Here is a 20,318-nt window from a genome sequence, read left to right on the forward strand (position 1 = left end):
TTTGGGGGTTGTTTTTTGGGGAGAAATCAGCCCTGAGAGGGAGGTTTGGTGTTGATTTGAAACCCCAAACTCCAGGAGAACTACAGGCACCCCCAAACCCCAGAAGATTTTCCTCTACCATTTAGAAAAACCACAATCCCATCTATAAAAACCGCCTGAAACCCCTCAAAACCACACCCCCACCCCCCAAAAAAAACCACATTTCCCATTCTCCACCCCCAAAACATCCCACCCCTCCCCTTCCACCCCAACAACCCAACAACACCCACCCTGATTTTCACCCTGCCCCCATCCCCAGCCACCTTCCAGGTCCAGTTTGACCACTCCGGTGTCATCCTCGAGCTCGTTGGTCACCTCGCACTCGTAGCGCCCGTAGTCCTGCAGGGTGACGTTGCGGATGATGAGCGAGGCGTCGCCCACGCCGTCCTCCTGCAGGGCCGTGCGGCCCCGGTAGGGCCCGAACGCCCGGCGAGCCTTGCCCAGAGCCACGAACACATCCACAAATGTCATGGGTTCTGTCACTTTGGTCCATTTGAGGCGGATCTCGGCGGGGTCGTGCGCGGAGATGTCGTAGTGGTAACGGCACGGCAGGATGATGGTGCCGCCGCGGTGGGTCACCACCTTGCCCGGCGCTGTCTGCACCACCACGGCGCCGCTGTCGCCTTCTGAGGGGGACAAGGGACAGGAGGGTCACATAAGGACCTGCCATGGGGACCTGCCACCATCCCGGGGCTGTCTGCACCACCACGGCGCCGCTGTCACCCTCTGAGGGGACACGAGAGTCACACAGGGACCTGACACCATCCCGGGGCTCTCTGTGCCACCACGGCACCGTTGTCACCTTCTGAGAGGGACACGAGAGTCACACAGGGACCTGACGCCATCCTGGGGGTGTCTGTGCCACCACAGCACCACTGTCACCCTCTGAGAGGGACACGGGACACGGATGTCACACAAGGACCTGTGCCCAGGGGACCTGCCACCATCCCAGAGCTGTCTGTGCCACCACGGTACCACTGTCACCCTCTGAGGGGACACGAGAGTCACACAGGGACCTGCCACCATCTCAGGGCTCTCTGTGCCACCATGGCGCCGCTGTCACCCTCTGAGGGGACAAGGGACAGGAGGGTCACACAAGGACCTGCCATGGGGACCTGGGGTGTCTGTGTCACCACGACACTGCTGTCACCCTCTGAGGGGACAAGGGGGTCACTAGGGTCACACAGGGACCTGACGCCATCCCGGGGGTGTCTGTGCCACCACAGCACTGCTGTCACCCTCTGAGGGGACACAGGACACGGATGTCACACAGGGACCTGCCCAGGGGACCTGCCACCATCCCAGAGCTGTCTGCGCCACCATGGCACCCCTGTCACCCTCTGAGGGGGACAAGGGACACGGGGGTCAGTGCCCAGAGCACCTGAAACCATCCCGGGAGTGTCTGTGCCACCACGGCACCGCTGTCACCCTCTGAGGGGACACAGGGGTCACACAGGGACCTGTGCCCAGGGGACCTGACACCATCCGGGGGTGTCTGTGTCACCACGGCACCGTTGTCACCTTCTGAGGGGGGACACGGGGGTCACACACGGACCTGACACCATCCCAGAGCTCTCTGTGTCACCGCGGTGCCATTGTCACCCTCTGAGGGGGACAAGGGACACGGGGGTCAATGCCCAGGGCACCTGCCACCATCCCAGGGGTGTCTGTGCCACCTTGGTACCACTGTCACCCTCTGAGGGGACACGAGAGTCACACAGGGACCTGACACCATCCCATAGCTGTCTGTGCCACCACGGCGCCACTGTCACCTTCTGAGAGGGACAAGGGACACGGGGGTCAGTGCCCAGGGGACCTGACACCATCCCGGGGCTGTGCCACCACGGCACCCCTGTCACCCTCTGAGGGGGGACACGAGAGTCACACAGGGACCTGCCACCATCCCAGAGCTGTCTGTGCCACCACGGCGCCGTTGTCACCCTCTGAGGGGACACGAGAGTCACACAGGGACCTGACACCACCCCGGGGGTGTCTGCACAGCCACGGCACTGCTGTCACCCTCTGAGAGGGGACACAGGGGTCACACAGGGACCTGACACCATCTCAGGGCTCTCTGTGCCACCAGGGCACCGCTGTCACTTTCTGAGAGGGACACGGGACACAGGGATCACACAGGGACCTGTGCCCAGGGGACCTGGGGTGTCTGTGCCACCACAGCACTGCTGTCACCCTCTGAGAGGGGACACAGGGGTCACACAGGGACCTGACACCATCCCAGAGCTGTCTGTGCCACCACAGCACCGCTGTCACCCTCTGAGGGGACACGAGAGTCACACACAGACCCGACACCATCTCAGGGGTGTCTGTGTCACCACAGCACCGCTGTCACCCTCTGAGGGGGGACACCGATGTCACACAGGGACCTGCCACCATCCCGGGGGTGTCTGTGTCACCATGGCGCCACTGTCACCCTCTGAGGGGACACGGGACAGGAGGGTCACACAAGGACCTGCCATGGGGACCTGGGGTGTCTGTGTCACCACGGTAGCGCTGTCACCCTCTGAGGGGGGACACGAGAGTCACACAGGGACCTGACACCATCCCAGGGCTCTCTGTGTCACCACAGCACTGCTGTCACCCTCTGAGGGGACACGGGGGTCACACAGGAACCTGTCCAGGGGACCTGACATCATCCCGGGGCTGGCACAGCGATGTCTGAAGTGTGAGGTCACATTTTGGGGACAATTTTTCTCTTTTAGTGGCAGAGTAGGATGGGGATATGGGAGGAATTCTCCTCTTTTAGGGACAAGGCAGGATGAGGATGTGGGGTCACACTTCGGGGACAATTGTCCTATTTTGGGGACAAAGTAGGGGGGGATGTGGGGTCACACTTTGGCGGGAAATTCTCTTTTTTAGGGACAAGGCAGGATGTGGATATGTGAGGAATTCCCTTATTTTAGGAGCAAAGCAGGATGCGGGTATGGGGTCACACTTTGGGGACAATTCCCTTCTTTTGGGGACAAGGAAGGATGGGGATGTGGGGTCACACTGTGGGGGGAAATTCTCTTTTTTAGGGACAAGACAGGATGTGGATATGTGAGGAATTCCCTTATTTTAGGGTCAAGGCAGGATGGGGTGTGGGGTCACACTTTGGGGACAATTCCCCTCTTTTGGGGGTAAGGTAGGATGGGGCTGTGGGACCATTTTTGGGTTGAGTTCCCCTCTTTTAGGGACAAGACAGAATGGGGATATGGGGTCACACTTTGGGGACAATTCCTCTCTTTTAGGGACAAGACAGGATTAAGATGTGGGGTCACACTTTGGGGACAATTGTCCTATTTTAGGGACAAAGCAGGGTGGGTATGTGGGAGCACCTTTTGGGTTGAATTCCCCTCTTTTAGGGACAAAGTAGGATGAGGATATGGGGTCACACTGTGGGGGGAATTTCTCTTTTTTAGGGACAAGGCAGGATGGGGATATGTGAGGAATTCCCCTCTTTTAGGGACAAGGCAAGATTAAGATGTGGGGTCACACTTTGGGGACAATTGTCCTATTTTGGGGGTAAGGCAGGATGGGGATGTGGGAGCGTTTTTGGGTTGAGTTCCCCTCTTTTAGGGACAAGACAGAATGGGGATGTGGGGTCACACTTTGGGGTCAATTCTCCTCTTTTAGGGACAACAGAGAATGGGGATGTGGGGTCACACTTTGGGGTCAATTCTCCTCTTTTAGGAACAAAGCAGGATGGGGATGTGGGATCACACTTTGGGGGCAAATTCTCTTTTTTAGGGACAAGGCAGGATGCGGATATTTGAGGAATTCCCTTATTTTAGGGACAAGGTAGGATGGGGGTATGGGATCACATTTTGGGGTCAATTCCCCTCTTTTAGGTACAAGACAGGACTAAGATATGGGGTCACACTTTGGGTCCAACCCCCTTTTTCCGCCGGACTCTCCAAACCCCAAAGGGAGCTCGGGACACCCCGGGACTGTCCCACAGCACAGAGGGGACACACTGGGGACACACGGGGGGGAACACAGAGGGGACACACGGGGGACACACGGGGGACACTCCACACCCCCGGGCCGTGCCCTGCTGCCCATCACACCCCAAAACGGCCGCAGGGGCTCCCCCGACCCCAACCCCACCCCAAACCCTCCCCAGGATCGCGACCCCACTCACCCATGACGTGAACAACTTTCTTCCTGCCGCGGGCATCGGGCAGCGCCTCGTTGGCGAGCTCGGTGGCGACCACGGTGGCGACCACGGTGGCGAGTAACAGCGCGGCCCAGGGGATTTGGGGACGCATCTAAATTGGGGGGACGGGACTTTCAGCACCCCCAAAAAAATCCCCACGCGGTTAAGGGGAACCCCAGGAGTGACCGAGCACCCACCCCGTGCCCATCGGGGGTCGGGAAGGGTTGGGGGGGTCACTCAGCCCCCATAGGGACCCCCCCGACCCCAAAGAGACCCCACAGGGACCCCCCAAACCCGGCTCGGAACTCGGCGAGCCCCACCGGCTCCCTGGAGGGATGAATAATTCATCTCCTGAGTTATTTATGGCACGGCTGGAAACGGAACCGACGGGCGCGGAGAGGGCGGAGGAGACCCCCGAGACCCCCCCACAAGGGTGCGCCCCCTCCCCAAGCACAGCCCCCCCCCTCCTCGGGGCAGCCCCGCGATCTTGGGGTGCCCCAAATGCCGGCGTGGGCAGGGGAGCGGATTTGGGGCAGGGGGAGAGAGGGGACAGCCCCTCCCGGGGGTCCCGGTGCCGGATCTGAGGGTTGGGAGGGGTGGGCAAACCCCCCCGGGGGTCCCGGTGCCGTGTCCGGGGGGCTGGGGGAGCTCGGGGTCCGCTCGAGGGGCACAAAAAGCGGGGCAGCCCCTCCCGGGGGTCCCGGTGACCGATCCGAGAGGTTGGGAGGGGTGGGCAAACCGCCCCCCCCGGGGGTCCCGGTGCCCGGTCATCACGGGAGGAGGGGGTCAGACGCTCCCGGGGGTCCCGGTACCCGATCTGCGGGTTGGGGAGGTGGGCAAACCCCCCCCGGGGGTCCCGGTGCCCGATCCTCGGGGCTGGGGGAGGTGGGTAAACCCCCCGCCGGGGGTCCCGGTGGCCGGTCATCACGGGAGAAGCGGGTCAGACCCTCCCGGGGGTCTCGGTGCCCGATCTACGGGGTTGGGAGGGGTGGGCAAAGCCCCCCGGGGGTCCCGGTGCCCGTTCCGAGGGGTTGGGAGGGGTGGGCAAACCCCTCCCGGGGGTCTCGGTGCCCAATCATCACGGGAGAAGCGGGTCAGACCCTCCCGGTGCCAAGCACGGGGACAGGGGGCGGTGGTCGCGGTGGTCGCGGTGCCAAACCCGGGCTGAGGGCGAGCGGGGCAACCCCGGTGGCCGGACCGAGGGAGGATGGAGTGGGGGTCCCGGTGCCCGGTGGGGGCAGGGGGAGTGGGAAAAAACCCCCGGGGCATTCCGGAGTCCGCTGCGGGGGCAAGAGGAGCGGGGCAGCCCCGCGGGGGTCCCGGTGCCGGTCCCGGTGTCGGTCCCGGTGTTGATCCCGGTCTCGGTGCCGGTCCCGGTGTTGATCCCGGTCTCGGTGCCGGTGGCGGCGCTCGGCGGCCGCTGCCCCGGTGCGGTGTTGCAGTGCGGGACACTGCGGCTGCAGCCCCGGAGCTGCGGGACTCCGGTGTCCGGGCGGGGACAGTGCAGCGAGGGGGGAGCCCCGTTCCCGTCCCCGGTTCGTACAGAGCCACCCCCGCCCTCCGCATCCCTCCCGGTACCGGGGGTCCCGTCCCGGTGTCCCCGAGAGGAAGCGGCGGCCGCAGCCCCGCACTCACCGTGTGCCCGGTGCCGGCCCGCGGGAGCGCGATGGTGCCGCCGGTACCGCCCCCGGTACCGCCCCCGGTGCCACCCCCGGTGCCACCCCCGGTGCCACCCCCGGTACAGCCCCGGTACCTCCCCCGGTACCGCCGGTGCGGCTCCGCGAAGGGAGCGACACCGGGAGCTCGGCCCGGCCCCGCTGCTCGCCAAGGTCACGGACCCGCCCGGGGTTTACCGGAGCATCCCCGGTACCGCCGGGACCGCCGGGCCGGAGCTGGGTCGGTAAATCCCCGCAGCGGGCACCGCAAGGGCGGCTGTGCCCGGCCGGCCGCAGCTTGGCACGCACCCCGAAATCTCGGTGCCACCCTAAAAAAATCTCACACCGACCCGGTGAGTGTCACCCCAAAATCTCGGTACCACCCCCAAAAAAATCTCACAGCGACCGTGTGGGTGTCACCCCAAAATCTCGGTACCACCCCAAAAAGATCTCACACCGACGTTGTGGGTGACACCCCAAAATCCTGGTACCACCCCCAAAAAAATCTCACTCCGACGCTGCGGATGTCGCCCGAAAATCTCGGTACGGCCCCAAAAAAAATTCACACTGACCGTGCGAGTGTCACCCCAAAATCCCGGTACCACCCCAAAAAAATCTCACACCGACCGTGCGGGTGACACCCCAAAAATCCCGGTACCACCCTAAAAAAATCCCACACTGACCGTGCGGGCATCATTCCAAAATCCCGGTACCACCCCCTGGTCGTGTGCCCACCCCCCCAAAATCCCAAACCCACCCGAGCCCCTCCCGCACCCCCAGCCCCCCCTGGCACCCCCAGGGACCCCCGGCCCAGCCCCCCGAAACTCCCGGGGGTGCTGCGGGGGTGACCCCGGTGTCCCCGCCGGGCACGGGGGGACTCGGAGCGAACCTCGGCTCCTTTATTTGGGGACCGGCGACCCCCTGGGGCTGTGCCCACCCGGTCTGGGGCACCGGGACCACCGGGACCGGACCGGGATCACCGGGATCCACCGGGATTCACCGGGACAGGACCGGGACCACCGGGATGGGACCACCGGGATCCACCGGGATTCACCGGGACGGGACCGGGACCGCGGCTCCTGCGACCCCAGCAGGGACACAAGGGCAGGGCTGGCACTGCAGCGATGTCCCCACGGTCACCCCCGATGTCCCCGCGGCCACTCCCGATGTCCCCGCGGTCACTCCCGATGTCCCCGCGGTCACTCCCGATGTCCCCGCGGCTTTTGAGGGGAGCGGAAAATCCCTGGGGACACCCCTGGGACACTCTGGAGTCACCTCGGGGACACCTCTGTGGTCACCTCTAGGGGACAACTTCGGGAACACCTCGGGGACATCTCTGGGGTCACCTCTGGGACACCTCGGGGTCACCTCTGGGACATCTCTGGAGTCACCTCGGGGTCACCTCTGGGACACCTTTGGGACATCTCTGCGGTCACCTCTGTGACTTCTGTGGAGTCACCTTGGGGACATCTCTGGGGTCACCTCTGGGACACCTCTGGGGACGGCTCTGGGACATCTCTGGGGTCACCTCTGGGACATCTCTGGGACATCTCTGGGACATCTCTGGGGTCACCTCTGTGACTTCTGTGGAGTCACCTCGGGGTCACCTTTGGGGACACCTCTGGGGACACCTTTGGGACATCTCTGGGGTCACCTCTGGGGTAACCTTTCGGGACACCTCTGGGACATCTTTGGGGCCACCTCTGGGGACACCTCTGGGACATCTCTGGGGTCACCTCTGCGGTCACCTCTGGTCCCAGCGCTCGGAGTGGGGCGAGAGGCACCGGGCGGGATCCCCCGGCTTGGGGACAGCAACCCAGGGAGGGTGACAACACCCTCGGGATGGTGACAACACCCCCGGGATGGTGACAACACCCCCAGGGATGGGGACAGCAACCCAGGGATGGTGACAACACCCCCGGGATGGGGACAGCAACCCAGGGATGGTGACAACACCCCCGGGATGGGGACAGCAACCCAGGGACGGTGACAACACCCCCGGGATGGTGACAACACCCCCGGGGTGGGGACAGCAACCCAGGGATGGTGACAACACCCCCGGGGCGGGGACAGCAACCCAGGGATGGGGACAGCAGCCCAGGGATGGGGACAGGAACCCAGGGATGGGGACAGCAGCCGCAGGGCGGTGACACCAATGCCAGAGGGACAGCAGGACAAGTCACTGGTACTTTTTGGCTCGGGCCAGGCCCGGGCCAGGCACGGGAAGGAAGAAAGCGGGACAGCGCAGGCAGCGCAGCGCCAGGAGCTGCGGGCCCAGCGCGTACAGCGCGTTGGAGAGGAGGAAACTCCACAGGGACTCGTCCGGGGTCTGGTACGGGAACGGGGTCCGGGAGTGCAGCGAGGAGCCCACGTGGGCGAACTGAGCCTGGGGACAGCGGTGGGGAGGGGGCGTCAGAGGGGAATGGCAACAAAAGGTGAGAAATCCCCGTTCCTAAAAGGTGCGAAACTCCCGACCCTAAAAAACTCCGGTCCTAAAAGGTGCAAAGCTCTGGTCCCAAAGGGTGCAGCCCCCCGACCCCAAAAGGTGCAAACCCCGGTACTAAAGGGTGCAAACTCCTGTCCCTAAAGGGTGCAAACCCCGACCCTAAATCCCAGAATTTTTTCCCCCCAAAATCCCCGAGTTTTCCTCCCTAAATCCCGGGATTTTCCCCACCAAATCCCAGTAGTTTTCCCTCAAACCCCAGAATTTTTCCCCCAAATCCCAGAATTTCCCCCCCTAAATCCCAGTAGTTTTCCCTCAAACCCCAGAATTTTTCCCCCAAATCCCAGAATTTCCCCCCCCAAATCCCAGAATTTTCCCCCCTAAATCTCAAAATTTTTCCCCCAAATCCCAGAATTTTTTCCCCCAAATTCCGATATTTTCCCCCCAAAATCCCGGTATTTCCCCCCCTAAATGCCAGAATTTTTCCCATCAAATCCCGGTATTTTCCCCCCCAAATCCCAAAATTTTTTCCCCAAACCCCAGAATTTTTCCCCCTAAATCCCAGAATTTTCCCCCCCTAAATCCCAGAATTTTCCCCCCCTAAATCCCAGAATTTTTCCCCTCAAACCCCAGAATTTTTTCCCCTAAATTCCGATATTTTCCCCCCTAAACCCCAGAATTTTTCCCCCCAAATCCCAGTATTTTTTCCCCCCAAACCCCAGAATTTTCCCCCCAAAATCCCGATATTTTTCCCCCCCAAAATCCCAGATTTCCCCCACCTGCGCCACGGCTCCGGCCGCCAGCAGGCTCCAGTCGGGCAGCCAGGAGCAGCCGGGCACGGCCAGCCCGTAGATGGCGAGCAGCAGGAAGGGCAGCAGGTAGAACAGGTAGATCAACATCTGCGGGGACAGCCCCGATTGTCACCCCGGGTGGCCCCGGTGGCCCCGGAGGGGGTCCCGGACCCCCCCTCACCTGCACTTTGGGGTAGCCCACGGGGTCGCGCAGGTACGGCTCGTGCAGGTAGGTGTAGTCAAAGCAGGGATCGGCCGGGCAGTCCAGGACCACCTGGGGGGGCACGGGGGGGGTGAGGGCGGCGGGGGGAGACCCCCGGGATCATCCCCGGGACCACCGAGATCATCCCCGGGACCACCGGGATCATCCTCGGGACCACCGGGATCCACCCCGGGATCCTCCTCGGGACCACCGGGACCACCGGGATCATCCTCGGGACCACCGGGACCACCGAGATCATCCTCGGGACCACCGGGACCACCGGGATCATCCTCGGGACCCCCGGGATCATCCCCGGGACCACCGAGATCATCCTCGGGACCACCGGGATCATCCTCGGGACCCCCGGGATCATCTCCGGGACCACCGGGATCATCCTCGGGACCCCCGGGACCACCGGGATCATCCCCGGGACCACCGAGATCATCCTCGGGACCACCGGGATCATCCTCGGGACCCCCGGGATCATCTCCGGGACCACCGAGATCATCCTCGGGACCACCGGGATCATCCTCGGGACCACCGGGACCCCCGGGATCATCCTCGGGACCACCGGGACCCCCGGGATCATCCTCGGGACCACCGGGACCACTGAGATCCTCCCCAGGATCCTCCTCGGGACCACCGAGACCCTCGCCGGGATCCTCCCAGGGACCGCCGAGACCAGTGAGATCCTCCCCGGGACCCCCAGGATCCTCCTCGGGATCCCAGGGATCCTCCAGGAACCGGTTCCCCAAGATGTTCCAGGACTCCCCAAACCCCTCCAGAACACCCTCGAACCCCTCCAGGGTTCCCCCCGAGCCCCTCCAGCACCCCTCCAAATCCCCTCATGATCCCCTCGAAACCGCTCAAGACCCCCCCGGACCCCCTCCAGAACCCCCAAACTCCTCCAGGACCCCTCTGAACCCCTCCAGGACCCCCCCAAACTTTCCAGAACCATCCTGGACCCCTCCAGACCCATCCCCCTAACCCCTTCAGAACACCCTCGAACCTCTCCAGGACCCCCCTGAACTCCTCCAGGACCCCTCTGCAGCCCTCCAAGACATCTCCAACCCTTCAGGACCCTCCCAAGACCCCCCTCCCAAACCCCTCAGCACCCCCGAACCCCCTCAAGACCTCCCCAAACTCCTCAAGATCCCCCCAAACCCCTCCAGAACACCCTCGAGCCCCTCCAAGACCCCCCCGAACCCCTCCAGCACCCCTCCGAATCCCCTTAAGATCCCCTCGAAACCCCCCAAGACCCCCCCAGGAATCCCTCAAGGACCCCTCAGGACCCCCTCCAGAACCCCTCAAACTCCTCCAGGACCCCTCCAAATCCCCTGAAAATCCCCTCGAACCCCCTCCAGACCCCCCTCAAACCCCTCCAGACCCCCCCCCAACTCCTCCAGGACCCCTCTGAACCCCCTGAAAATCCCCTCAAGAACCCCCAAACCCCTCCAGTACCCCCAGGAACTCCTCCAGGACCCCCCGAACCTTTCCAGAACCATCCTGAACCCCTCCAGGACCTCCCCAAATCCCTCAGGACCCTCCTGAACCCCCTCAAGATCCCCTCAAAACCCCTCCAAGACCCCCCCAAACCCCTCCAGACCCCCCCAAACTCCTCCAGGACCTCCCGAACCTTTCCAGAACCATCCTGAACCCCTCCAGACCGCCCCCCCCAACCCCTCCAGACCGCCCCCCCCAACCCCTCCAAGACCCCCCCGAACCCCTCCAGGATCCCCCGAACCCCCTGAAAATCCCCTCGAACCCCCTCAAGACCCCCCAGGAACCCCTCAAGACCCCCCAGCATCCCCTCCAGAACCTCCCAAACTCCTCCAGGACCCCCCGAACCTTTCCAGAACCATCCTGAACCCCTCCAGACCCTGCCCTGAACCCCTTCAGCATCCCCCGAACCCCTCCAGGACCCCTCCAATACCCCTGAAAATCCCTTCAAGACCCCTCCAGACCCCTCCCCATTTCTCACCATCCCCCTGAAGAAGGTGAAGCCCGCGGTGATGATGAGGATGAGGATGAGGAACAAATCCCGAGGCCGCCGGCTCAGAGCTTTGCGCTGCTCCTCCGCGATCTGCCGCGGGAAAATCGGGATTTTTTCCCTTTCCAATCCATCCCCCTCCCCAAAAATAAACCCCCAACCCCTCAAACCTTGTCGGGGCTGAGGGTGGGCAGAGCTCGGGGCTGCTGGAAGAGGCGGAGGCCGGCCCAGGTGAGGAGGAGGAGGTAGGGCAGGTTGAGGAGGAAGGTCGGGCTCAGCTCCGAGCTGTATTTCCCTGTGGGGACAGAAAGGGGGGTGGGCGAGGAGCCTTCATCCCCCTCCTCATCCTCCCCACCCCCGGGGGTCGCAGCCCCCTCCCCACGGTACCGATCAGGTTGCCCAGCAGGAAAACCACGGCGCTCATGAGGAGCGAGCCCAGCCAGAAGAGAGAGAGGGAGCGGTAATTCTTCCTGCGGGGGCAGAGGAGACCCCTCCTCAAAATTGGGGTTTGTCATCCATTGGGAGACCCCTCCTCAAAATTGGGGTTTGTCATCCATCGGGAGACCCCTCCTCAAAATTCGGGTTTGTCATTCATTGGGAGACCCTTCCTCAAAATTGGGGTTTGTCATTCATCGGGAGACCCTTCCTCACAATTGGGATTTGTCACCCATTGGGAGACCCCTCCTTAAAATTTGGGATTTGTCACCCACACCTTGGGAGACCCAGACTCAAAATTCGGGATTTTCCACCTACCAGGAGCCCCCTGAGCCCGGCCCCCTCCTCAAAATTCGGGATTTTCCATCCCTCTCTCGCCAGGATCACCGGGAGACCCCTCCTCACAATTCGGGATTTGTCACTCATCGGGAGACCCCTCCTCAAAATTCGGGTTTGTCACTCATCGGGAGACCCCTCCTCAAAATTGGGATTTGTCACTCCCACCCTGGGAGACCCCTCCTTAAAATCTGGGATTTGTCACTCCCAGCCCAGGAGACCCCTCCTCAAAATTGGGGTTTGTCATTCATTGGGAGACCCCTCCTCAAAATTGGGGTTTGTCACTCATTGGGAGACCCCTCCTCAAAATTGGGATTTGTCACCTCCACCCCGGGAGATCCCGCCTCAAAATTCAGGATTTGTCATTCATTGGGAGACCCCTCCTCAAAATTCGGGATTTTCCGCCCCCACTGGCATCTCCCTCCTCAAAATTTGGAATTTGTCACTCCCAGTCCGGGAGACCCCTCCTCAAAATTTGGGATTTTCCACCCCCACTGGGAGACCCCTCCTCAAAATTCGGGATTTGTCAAGCCCACCCCAGGAGACCCCTCCTTAAAATTTGGGATTTGTCATCCATCGGGAGACCCCGCCTCAAAATTCGGGATTTTCCACCCCCACTGGCATCTCTCTCCTCAAAATTTGGGATTTGTCACTCCCAGCCCGGGAGCCCCTTCCTCAAAATTGGGATTTGTCACCCATTGGGAGACCCCTCCTTAAAATTTGGGATTTGTCACTCCCACCCTGGGAGACCCCTCCTCACAATTCGGGATATTCCATCCCTCTCTCGCCAGGATCACCAGGAGACCCCTCCTCACAATTGGGGTTTGTCATCCATTGGGAGACCCCGCCTCAAAATTGGGATTTGTCACCCATTGGGAGACCCCTCCTTAAAATTTGGGATTTGTCACTCCCACCCCGGGAGACCCCGCCTCAAAATTCAGGATTTGTCACTCATTGGGAGACCCCGCCTCAAAATTCGGGTTTGTCACTCATTGGGAGACCCCTCCTCACAATTGGGATTTGTCACTCCCACCCTGGGAGACCCCTCCTCAAAATTGGGATTTGTCACCTCCACCCCAGGAGACCCCTCCTCAAAATTCGGGATTTTCCACCAACCCCGGGAGACCCCTCCTCAAAATTCGGGATTTCCCCCCCACACTGGGATCCCCCTCCTCACAATTTGAGATTTGTCATCCATCGGGAGACCCTTCCTCAAAATTCGGGATTTGTCACTCCTACCCTGGGAGACCCCTCCTCAAAATTCGGGATTTTCCATCCCTCTCCTCGCCAGGATCACCGGGAGACCCCTCCTCACAATTGGGATTTGTCACTCACTGAGAGACCCCTCCTCAAAATTCGGGATTTTTTGCCACTCACTGGGAGACCCCTCTTTACAATTCGGGATTTGTCATCCATCGGGAGACCCTTCCTCAAAATTGGGGTTTGTCATCCATCGGGAGACCCTTCCTCAAAATTGGGATTTGTCACTCCCACCCCGGGAGACCCCTACTCAAAATTCAGGATTTGTCATTCATTGGGAGACCCCTCCTCAAAATTGGGATTTTTCATCCATTGGGAGACCCCTCCTCAATATTCGGGATTTTCCACCTACCGGGAGCCCCCTGAGCCCGGCCCCCTCCTCAAAATTCGGGATTTGTCATCCACTGGGAGACCCCACCTCAAAATTCGGGATTTTTTTTTGCCATTTACTGGGAGCCCCCTCCTCAGGAATTTTCAATTTTTCACCCACCAGGAGCCCCCTGAGCCCATCCAGGATCCCTCCTGAGCCCCCTCCTCAAAATTCGGGATTTTCCAGCCCCCTCCTCAGTAATTTGGGATTTCCCAGCCCCCTCCTCAGGAAATTCGGGATTTTCCAGCCCTCTCCTCAGGAATTTGGGATTTCCCAGCCCCCTCCTCAGGATTTTGGGATTTCCCAGCCCCCTCCTCAGTAATTTGGGATTTTCCATCCCCCTCGGGTCCCACCTGCGCCCCAGCGCCCCGGCCATGGCCACGCAGAGCCCGTAGTGCACGGAGCCGTCCCAGTAACAGGTGAGGAGCCCGTGAGCCGTGCGGAGGTGCGGGTCACCCTGCGGGGACAGCGGGGACAGCGGGATGGGGACAGCGGGGATGGGGACAGCGGGGACAGCGGGGATGGGGACAGCGGGAATGGGGACAGCGGGGATGGGGACAGCGGGAATGGGGACACCGGAGGGACACTGGGAATGGGGACAGTGGGAATGGGGGTCACCCTGCGGGGACAGCGGGGACACCGGGAATGGGGACAGCAGGAGTGGGGACAGCAGGAGTGGGGACAGTGGGGATGGGGACACCGGGAATGGGATCGCCCTGTAGGGACAGCGGGGACACCGGGGATGGGGACAGCGGGAATGGGGACAGTGGGAATGGGGACAACGGGAGTGGGGACACCGAGGGGACGCTGGGAATGGGGACAGTGGGAATGGGATCGCCCTGCGGGGACACCGGGGATGGGGACACCGGGGATGGGGACACCGGGACAGACCGGGGGGACACCGGGAGCGGGGGATCACCCTGCGAGGACACCGGGGGACACCGGGAAGAGGCACCGGGGATGGGGACACGGGGACACACCGGGGGACACCGGGAATGGGGACATCAGGAGTGGGGACAGCGGGAATGAGGATCGCCCTGCGGGGACAGCGGGGGACACCGGGGATGGGGACACTGCGGGTGGGGACAGCAGAGGGGACATCGGGACACACCGAGAAGGGACACCGGGAATGGGGACAGCGGGAAGGGACAGCCGGTCACACTGGGGGGACACCGGGAGGGGACAGCAGGACACACCGGGAACGGGGATCGCCCTGCGGGGACACCGGGAAGGGACACCGGGGGGGGACACCGGGGGGGGACACACTGGGGGGACAACGGGGGGTGACATCGGGACACACCGGGGGGACACCGGGAGAATCACACCGGGGGCAGCGACACTGGGTCACACCGAGGGTGGGGACACCGGGTGGGGACACCGGGGGTCACAGCAGGGGTGGGGACCCCGGGTGACACCGGGGGTCCGGGGCTGGCACCTCCCGCACGTAGAGCTCCGCGAAGCCCGAGATGATCCCGTCCTCCTCCAGCGCGATCACCAAATCCACGGCCGAGGCGAAGGAGAACACCACGAACACTGCGGGGAGAGGGGGGGCTCCGTGTGGGGTCCCCCAAAATCCCAACCCCAAATCCCTGCTCCGTGCGGGGTCCCCCAAAATCCCAAATCCCAAATCCCTGCCCTGTGCAGGTGCCACATCTCCCCCCAGATCGCTGATCCCAAACCCCAAATCACAGATCCAAGATCCCAGATCCCAAATTCCTGCTCCATGTGGGTCGCACAGCTCCCCCCAAATCCCAGACTCCAAACCCCCAACCCCAAATCCCAAACCCAAAATCCCAAACCTCAAATCCCAAATCCCGGATCCCAAACCCCACATCCCAAACCCACCCCAGATCCCAAACCCCAAACCCCAGATCTCAAATCCCAAACCCCAGATCACAGATCCCAAAGTCCAAATCCCAAACCCCAGATCACAGATCCCAAACTCCAAACCCCAAACCCCAGCTCCCAAACCTCAAACCCCAGTTTCCAAACCCTGAACTGCAAACTCCAGATTTCAAACTGCACACCCCAAACCCCAGATCCCATACCCCAAACCCCGGACCCCAAATCCCAAATCCCAAACCCCAAACCCCAATCCCCAAACCCCAGATCCCAGATCCCAAACCCCAAATTCCAAACTCCAAATCCCCAACCTCAAATCCCAAATCCCTGATCCCAAACCCTACATCCCAAACCCCAGATCACAGATCCCAAATCCCAGTTCCCAAACCCCAAACCCCCACACCCCAATCCCCAAATCTCAAATCCCAAATCCGAGATCTCAAACTCCCAACCCCAAATCCCAGCTCCCAAACCCCAAATCTCAAATCCCAAACCCCCACAACCCAAACCCCCACAGTCCAATCCCCAAACCCCAATCCCCACACTCCAATCCCCAAACCCCAAATCCCAAACCCACCCCAGATCCCAAATCCCAAACCCACATCCCAATCCCCAAATCCCCAGCTCCCAAACCTCAAACCCCAGTTCTCACACTCCAAACCCCAAACTCCAAATCCCAAGCCTCAAATCCCCAAATCCCAGATCCCAGATCCCAAACTCACGCCAGATCCCAAATCCCAAACCCAAAACCCCAAACCCCAAACCCCAAACCCATGCCAGATCCCAAATCCCAAACCCCAAACCCCAGATCCCACACCCCAAACCCCAATCCCCAAATCCCAGCTCCCAAACCTCAAACCCCGGTTCCCAAACCCCGAACTCCAAACCCCGGAACACAGATCCCAAATCCCAGTTCCCACACCTCAGATTCCAAACCCCAGATCCCAAACCCCAAACCCAAACCCCAGATCTCAAATCCCAAACCCCAGATTCCAAACCCCAAATCCCAGATCCCAGATCCCAAACCCCAGATTCCAAACCCCAGATCCCAAACCCCAAATCCCTAATCCCAGATCTCAAATCCCAAATCCCAGATCCCAAACCCACCCCAGATCCCAAATCCCAAACCCCACACCCCAAACCCCACAGCCCAAACCCCAAACCTCAGATCCCAGACTCCAAATCCCAAACCCCAGATTCCAAACCTCAAACCCCACACTCCAAATCCCAAACCCACCCCAGATCCCAAACCCCAATCCCCAAATCCCCAGCTCCCAAACCTCAAACTCCAGTTCCCACACTCCAAATCCCAAACCCCAAACCCCAAACCCCAAACCCCACACCCCACACCCCACACCCCACTCCCATCCCGGTGTCTCACGGCAGAACAGCGGGTCCTGCACGAGCCCGGCGCCGCCGCAGAGGATGAGGATGAGGAGGGCGATGAGGCCGAAGAGCGCCAGGATCGCAGCCAGGGCCAGCCCGGGGGAGCCGCTGTGGGATCGGGGACGCTGCAGGAGCCGGCACGGCCCCGATCCCAAATCCCAAAAACCCCGACTGGTGGGGATCAACCCCAATCCCCGGGATTTGGGGTCTGCAGGGTCGGGATCACCCCAATCGTCGGGATTTGGGGTCTCCAGGATCAGGATTTGGGGTCTCCGGGGTCGGGATTTGGGATCTCCTGAATTCCCGGGATTTAGGATCTCCCCGGGCCGGGATCACCCCGATTCCCGGGATTTGGGCTCTGCAGGGTCGAGATCGCCTGAATTTCTGGGATTTGGGATCTCCGGGGTCGGGATCACTCCAATTCCCGGGATTTGGGATCTGCAGGATCGAGATCTCCTGAATTCCCCAGGTTTGTGATCTCCGGGGTTGGGATCATCCTCAGTCCCCGGAGTTTGGGGTCTCCGGGATTGGGATCACCCAAACTCCCGGGATTTGGGATCTCCAGGGTCGGGATCTCCTGAATTCCCAGGATTTGGAATCTCCGAGGTCAGGATCACCCCAGTTCCTGGGATTTGGGATCTCCAGGATCGGGATCTCCTGAATTCCCCGGGTTTGGGATCTCCGGGGTCGGGATCTCCTGAATTCCCGGGATTTGGGATCTCCAGGGTCGGGATCACCTCAATTCCCAGGATTTGGGATCTCCCCGAGCCGGGATCATCCGAATTCCCAGGATTTGGAATCTCCAGGGTCGGGATTTGTGATCTCCAGGGTCGGAATTTGGGATCTCCCCCAATTCCCGGGATTTGGGATCACTGAGAGAGGCTCTATGGGGTCTGCACTTCCAGAGGGGATTTAAATCCAGCGGGAAAATCCCACCTGCAGCCTTCCCATGGGAACCCCGGGACTGGATCCTCTGACCCGGGATAGCCCCAGCCCGTGTCCCGGGATAGATTCCCAGAACCGGGATAGCCCCAGTCCCTGGCCCGGGATGGATTCCCAGAACCGGGATAGCCCCTGTCCCTGTCCAGGGATGGATTCCCAAATCCAGGATAGCCCCAGCCCCTGTCCCGGGATGGATTCCCGGTTTTGGGATAGCCCCAGCCCCTGTCCCGGGGTGGATTCCCAGAAACGGGATAACCCCTGTCTCTGTCCCGGGATGGATTCCCGGTTTTGGGATAACCCCAGCCCCTGTCCCTGTTCCGGGATGGATTCCCAAATCCGGGATAACCCCTGTCCCGGGATGGATTCCTGGTTTTGGGATAGCCCCTGTCCCTGTCCCTGTCCCGGGATGGATTCCCGGTTTTGGGATAGCCCCAGCCCCAGCCCCTGTCCCGGGATGGATTCCCGGTTTTGGGATAGCCCCAGTCTCTATCCCTGTCCCGGGATGGATTCCCCGATCCAGGACCAGCCCTCTCCCCTGGCTTGGGGACAGGTCCGGACGGGTTCCCGAGGATGTGACCCCGATTCCAGCGGGGATCGCTCCCGTCCCAGCCCGATCCCACCCCGGGAGCAGCGGGGTCGCCTCCAGCCCCCTCCCCCGGCGGGACCCGCTCCCCATTCCCTGTTCCATTCCCTATTCCCCATTCCCGGGGGTCTCTCCCGATCCGGGGAATCCCTCACTATCCCCATGCCCCGCTCCCCACTCCCTGTTCCATTCCCACTCCCTGTTCCCCACTCCCAGGGATCTCTCCCCGTTCCCGTTCCCCATTCCCAGGGGTCTCTCCCGGTCCCCACTCCCCGTCCCCCGTTCCAGGAGATCTCTCCCCGTTCCCCATTCCCAGGGGTCCCTCCCCGTTCCCGTTTCCCACTCCCGGGGGTCTCTCCCGGTTCCCACTCCCCATTCCCCATTCCTGGGGGTCTCTCCCCATTCCCAGTCCCCGTTCCCGTTTCCCACTCCCGGGGGTCTCTCCCCGTTCCCGTTTCCCACTCCCGGGGGTCTCTCCCCGTTCCCGTTCCCCATTCCCGGGGCTCTCTCCCCGTTCCCATTCCCAGTCCCCGTTCCCCATTCCCGGGGGTCTCTCCCCGTTCCCGTTCCCCATTCCCAGGGGTCTCTCCCGGTCCCGAAGGTCTCTCCCGGTCCCCACTCCCCTTTCCCCATTCCCAAAGGTCTCTCCCCATTCCCGGGGGTCTCTCCCCGTTCCCGTTCCCCACTCCCGGGAGTCTCTCCGGTCCCGGTGATCTCTCCCCGTTTTCCATTCCCCATTCCTCACTCCCGGGGGTCCCTCCCGGTCCCCACTCCCCATTCCCGGGGATCTCTCCCCATTCCCAGTCCCCGTTCTCGTTTCCCACTCCCGGGGGTCTCTCCCCGTTCCCGTTTCCCATTCCCGGGGGTCTCTTCCCGTTCCCAGCCCCTGTTCCCCATTCCCGGGGGTCTCTCCCGGTCCCCATTCCCCGTTCCCCATTCCCAGTCCCCGTTCCCGTTCCCCATTCCCGGGGCTCTCTCCCCGTTCCCATTCCCAGTCCCCGTCCCCGTTCCCCACTCCCGGGGGTCTCTCCGGTCCCGGTGATCTCTCCCCGTTTTCCATTCCCCATTCCCCACTCCCGGGGGTCTCTCCCGGTCCCCATTCTCTGTTCCCCATTCCCAGTCCCCGTTCCCGTTACCCGTTCCCGGGGGTCTCTCCCGGTCCCCGTTCCCCATTCCCGGGGGTCTCTCCCCATTCCCAGTTCCCGTTCCCGTTCCCCACTCCCGGGGGTCTCTCCGGTCCCGGGGGTCTCTCCCGGTCCCCACTCCCCGTTCCCCATTCCCGGGGCTCTCTCCCCGTTCCCCGTTCCCAGTCCCCGTTCCCGTTCCCCACTCCCGGGGGTCTCTCCGGTCCCGGGGGTCCCTCCCGGTCCGCACTCACTCCAGGGAGGTGACACCGCTGACCCCCAAGGCCACCGGGAGGGCGAGCAGGGGGGCGGCCAGGGCGGCCGGGCCCTCCCGGAGCTTCATCCCGGCCCCGCCGGCAGCACCGGGAACGCGGACTTCGGCCCCGGGACTGCCCCGGGCAGCGCCTTAAAGCCACAGAGCCCCGGGACACCGGGACACGGGACAGGGGACACGGGACAGGGGTGGGGACAGCGGGACACGGGACACGGGCGGGGACAGACCGGGGACACGGGTGGGGACAGCGGGACACGGGTGGGGACACGGGTGGGGACAGGGACAGCGGGACATGGGCAGGGACAGGCAGGGGACAGGGGTGGGGACACGGGTGGGGACAGACCGGGGACACGGGTGGGGACACGGGTGGGGACAGACAGGGGACACGGACAGGGGACACGGGTGGGGACAGGAGGACACGGGCGGGGACAGGGGTGGGGATAGGGGCAGGGACAGGGGGACACGGACAGGGACAGACAGGGGACACGGG

The 20,318-nt window shown here is 62.3% G+C and overlaps 2 protein-coding genes across 2 annotated transcripts in view; both read right to left on the minus strand.

Moving 5' to 3' along the window:
* The window catches only part of HAPLN4 (hyaluronan and proteoglycan link protein 4), a 15,680-nt gene extending 9,788 nt beyond the window's left edge, over window positions 1-5,892 (minus strand). The window contains exons 1-3 of the mRNA XM_033082154.2: window positions 5,831-5,892; window positions 4,181-4,307; window positions 303-665 (exon numbers count right to left, since the gene is read on the minus strand). Of these exons, the coding sequence (XP_032938045.1) occupies window positions 303-665; window positions 4,181-4,307 (490 nt within the window). The 5' untranslated portion in view covers window positions 5,831-5,892. The remainder of the gene's footprint in view (window positions 1-302; window positions 666-4,180; window positions 4,308-5,830) is intronic.
* Window positions 5,893-7,957: 2,065 nt separating this feature from the next.
* TM6SF2 (transmembrane 6 superfamily member 2) lies at window positions 7,958-19,897 on the minus strand. The gene is made up of 10 exons (XM_033082153.1): window positions 19,809-19,897; window positions 16,901-17,013; window positions 15,113-15,210; window positions 14,031-14,134; window positions 11,664-11,746; window positions 11,447-11,571; window positions 11,268-11,369; window positions 9,266-9,358; window positions 9,073-9,192; window positions 7,958-8,236 (listed from the first exon to the last, which is right to left on the minus strand). The coding sequence occupies exons 1-10, from the start codon at window positions 19,895-19,897 to the stop codon at window positions 8,030-8,032; spliced, it is 1,134 nt and encodes a 377-aa protein (XP_032938044.1). The 3' UTR covers window positions 7,958-8,029.
* Window positions 19,898-20,318: the final 421 nt, after the last annotated feature.

The sequence above is a fragment of the Catharus ustulatus genome, chromosome 29, assembly GCF_009819885.2.
Source record: "Catharus ustulatus isolate bCatUst1 chromosome 29, bCatUst1.pri.v2, whole genome shotgun sequence".
NCBI classification, from domain to species: Eukaryota; Metazoa; Chordata; class Aves; order Passeriformes; family Turdidae; genus Catharus; species Catharus ustulatus.